General features: G+C 51.3%; 1 protein-coding gene across 1 annotated transcript in view; it reads right to left on the bottom strand.

Moving 5' to 3' along the window:
- Nucleotides 1–558, bottom strand: part of BICD2 (BICD cargo adaptor 2) — a 79,414-nt gene extending 78,856 nt beyond the window's left edge. The window contains exon 1 of the mRNA XM_029964656.1: nucleotides 4–558. Coding sequence (XP_029820516.1) covers nucleotides 4–558 — 555 coding nt within the window. The remainder of the gene's footprint in view (nucleotides 1–3) is intronic.
- Nucleotides 559–2,593: the final 2,035 nt, after the last annotated feature.

The following is a 2,593-nucleotide window of genomic DNA, read 5'->3' as shown; positions in this document are numbered from 1 at the left end:
TACCCCGGGGTACCCAAACCGGGCACACACACACCGGGGATACACCCAGGCATACCCCGGGGTACCCAAACCGGGCACACACACACCGGGGATACACCCAGGCATACCCCGGGGTACCCAAACCAGGCACACACCGCGGTATCCCGGGTTACCCTCGGGGTACCCAAACCGGGCACACACCGGGGACACACCGCGGGACTCCCGGGGTACCCAAACCGGGCACACACCCCAGGATGCCCCGAGGTACCCAAACCGGGCACACACCGCGGGATACCCCCGGGGTACCCAAACCGGGCACACACCGTGGTATCCTGGGATACCCCCGAGGTACTCAAACCAGGCACACACCGCGGGATACCCCCGGGGTACCCAAACTGGGCACACACCGCGGGCACACACCCCGGGATACCCCCGGGCACCCACCACGGGCACTGATCTCGGGTACACAGCCCGGGATCCCCCCGGGCACAGACCCCGGGACACCCAGGAGAGGACAAAAGGTCCCAGGGGAAGGCTGGCACCAGTCCCACGCCATAGCCGGAGCTGCCAGCACCTCATTGTTCCCGGTGTTCTACATCTCCAGTGCAACCTCTGCTACCAGGCGTTCTCCGTCCACCCACGGGGACCAAACCGTGCCCCTCGCGTCACCCTGAGGATGAGCAGGGCCATGGGACAAGGTGATCCCGCACCGCTGCCTGCTGGAAGGAGGGATAGGTGGCAGCGAGACCCGCTGCCCTGAACTGCTGTGTGACAGTGGCACTTTGGGCAGCTGTGCTGCGCTGTCTGGAAAGGATTTGCCAGCCTGTGGGGCTGGTGCCAACCAGCCTGTGCCCCTGGTTACACCACTGGGCACGTTTGGTGGCAAAGGCGCAGGGGTTGGGACACCACAGGTAGAATCTCTAAATTAATTAATTTCTAAAGTGTAGTGAAGACTGAACAGAGACAAACCTCTCCTAGTTGGAGCACTGCAATTCCTAAGCAGCCCCAGAAAGGTGGCATGGGTGTGGCCCTGTGGGGTGGGGAGGTGGCAGCTTCACCCCCGTTGTCACCCTCCCTTCATGCAGCAAGTGCAGCTTGGACTTTCTTGCAGTGTCAAAAACAATCAGTAACGAACTGGTGAGCAAATGCCAAACATAATAAAAACAATTACTTTGTTTGAGCACTCCACAAGGTCTCAAACATAAAGCAACGTATTTGCTTACAGTGGCAGGGGTTTTTCCAAGCTACTTTGAACTTCTGCTTGTGTTCATCACGCTCTGTCCTGGTGCACATATCCTTTAGCCCTTTAATAAGCTGTGTAATGGCTGAATGCTGCCTCTGAATCATGAAGCTGCCTCAGTCAATTTTTCTTCAGCACCCTGACACTGCCTGGAGTGCAGGGATGTGTTTGTCCCATGAGCACTGATGTGACACAGTCACCTGGGCCTAAGAAGTAGCAAATCAATGTCCTCAGCCTATGTGTGTATGTGAAATTTCTTTTGCTTTTTATTTTCAGAATTCCTCAGGAAAATCATTTTTGTCAATAGCAAATATCTAGTTGGCCTAAGCTGGAAAATACTCACATACCTACTCAGTGATTAATATGTCAGCATTGGGACAGTGTCAGGTTTTTCTGTTCCTGTGAAGCCATATCAGCTGCATGTGCCAAAGCTCGTTTCAAATCCACATCTGTTACATTTGGGCACTACCTCGGGCTGCCTGTGATCTTACAGTGTTTTCAACAGGGGCAAAACACACCTTTGCCCTCGGCAGGTCAGGACAATGCAGGGCTGTAAACCCCCAGGCAACCCCATTTCATGTGAAACCATGAAACCCCATTTCTACTCAAAACCTAAAACTTCAGCTGGTTGGGTTTTTGTTTGTTTGGTTTTTTTTTTTCCAGGCAATATCCTGCTTTGGCAAATTCTAGTATTACAACCTAAAGGAATCATTAGGACAGAGTAAAGAGGCAGAGTGTCACCAAGTCACCTAAAGTCAGCAATAATTCCTTAGAGCTACTTTTAATCCCCCAAATCAGGTGTCCCTGGGAGTTAATGTGCCGTAGCCAACATATTAGAAAGGCAGAAAAATATATCATAAATGAGATATAAATTAAAAAGATCATATTCTTCCAACTCAAACCGTACTATAGCTCTGTGGTGGGAATCTTGCACCAGCTCAGGATACCTTGACACCCAGCAGGGGGGTGAGTGATGCAGAGCCAGCCCTGGACCTGGCAGAGGACCTTTGCTGGACCTCACCTGCAAAATCCTGACCCAGGCACACTCAGCTGAGGTAGCAGAGCTGTGTCCTGCTCCTGGTCTGCTCAAGGTGTGGTGTTCTTTAAAACAGTGCTTCCTCCATGGATTTATCTAGACATGCCCACATTAATAAAACAGCAGTAAACTGCAACCCATCATTTCCAGATGAAGTTATGTGAAAAGTTTAATGCTATTTCCATGAAGCTGAATTCTCAATAAGAGGCATTTTCACTCTCTTGCACTGGGTTTGTGCTGCTGTACCATCATGACCATCACAGAACATTTTTAGGGGGTTTAACTATTCTGATTCATTTTAAATCCAAGTGAGGAAAATGACAGCATTGTCTCTCAGA

This window comes from Manacus vitellinus, unplaced genomic scaffold (assembly GCF_001715985.3).
Source record: "Manacus vitellinus isolate BGI_N305 unplaced genomic scaffold, ASM171598v3 scaffold_77_pilon, whole genome shotgun sequence".
Classification (NCBI taxonomy): domain Eukaryota; kingdom Metazoa; phylum Chordata; class Aves; order Passeriformes; family Pipridae; genus Manacus; species Manacus vitellinus.
This window is presented reverse-complemented; position numbering and strand designations above follow the sequence as displayed.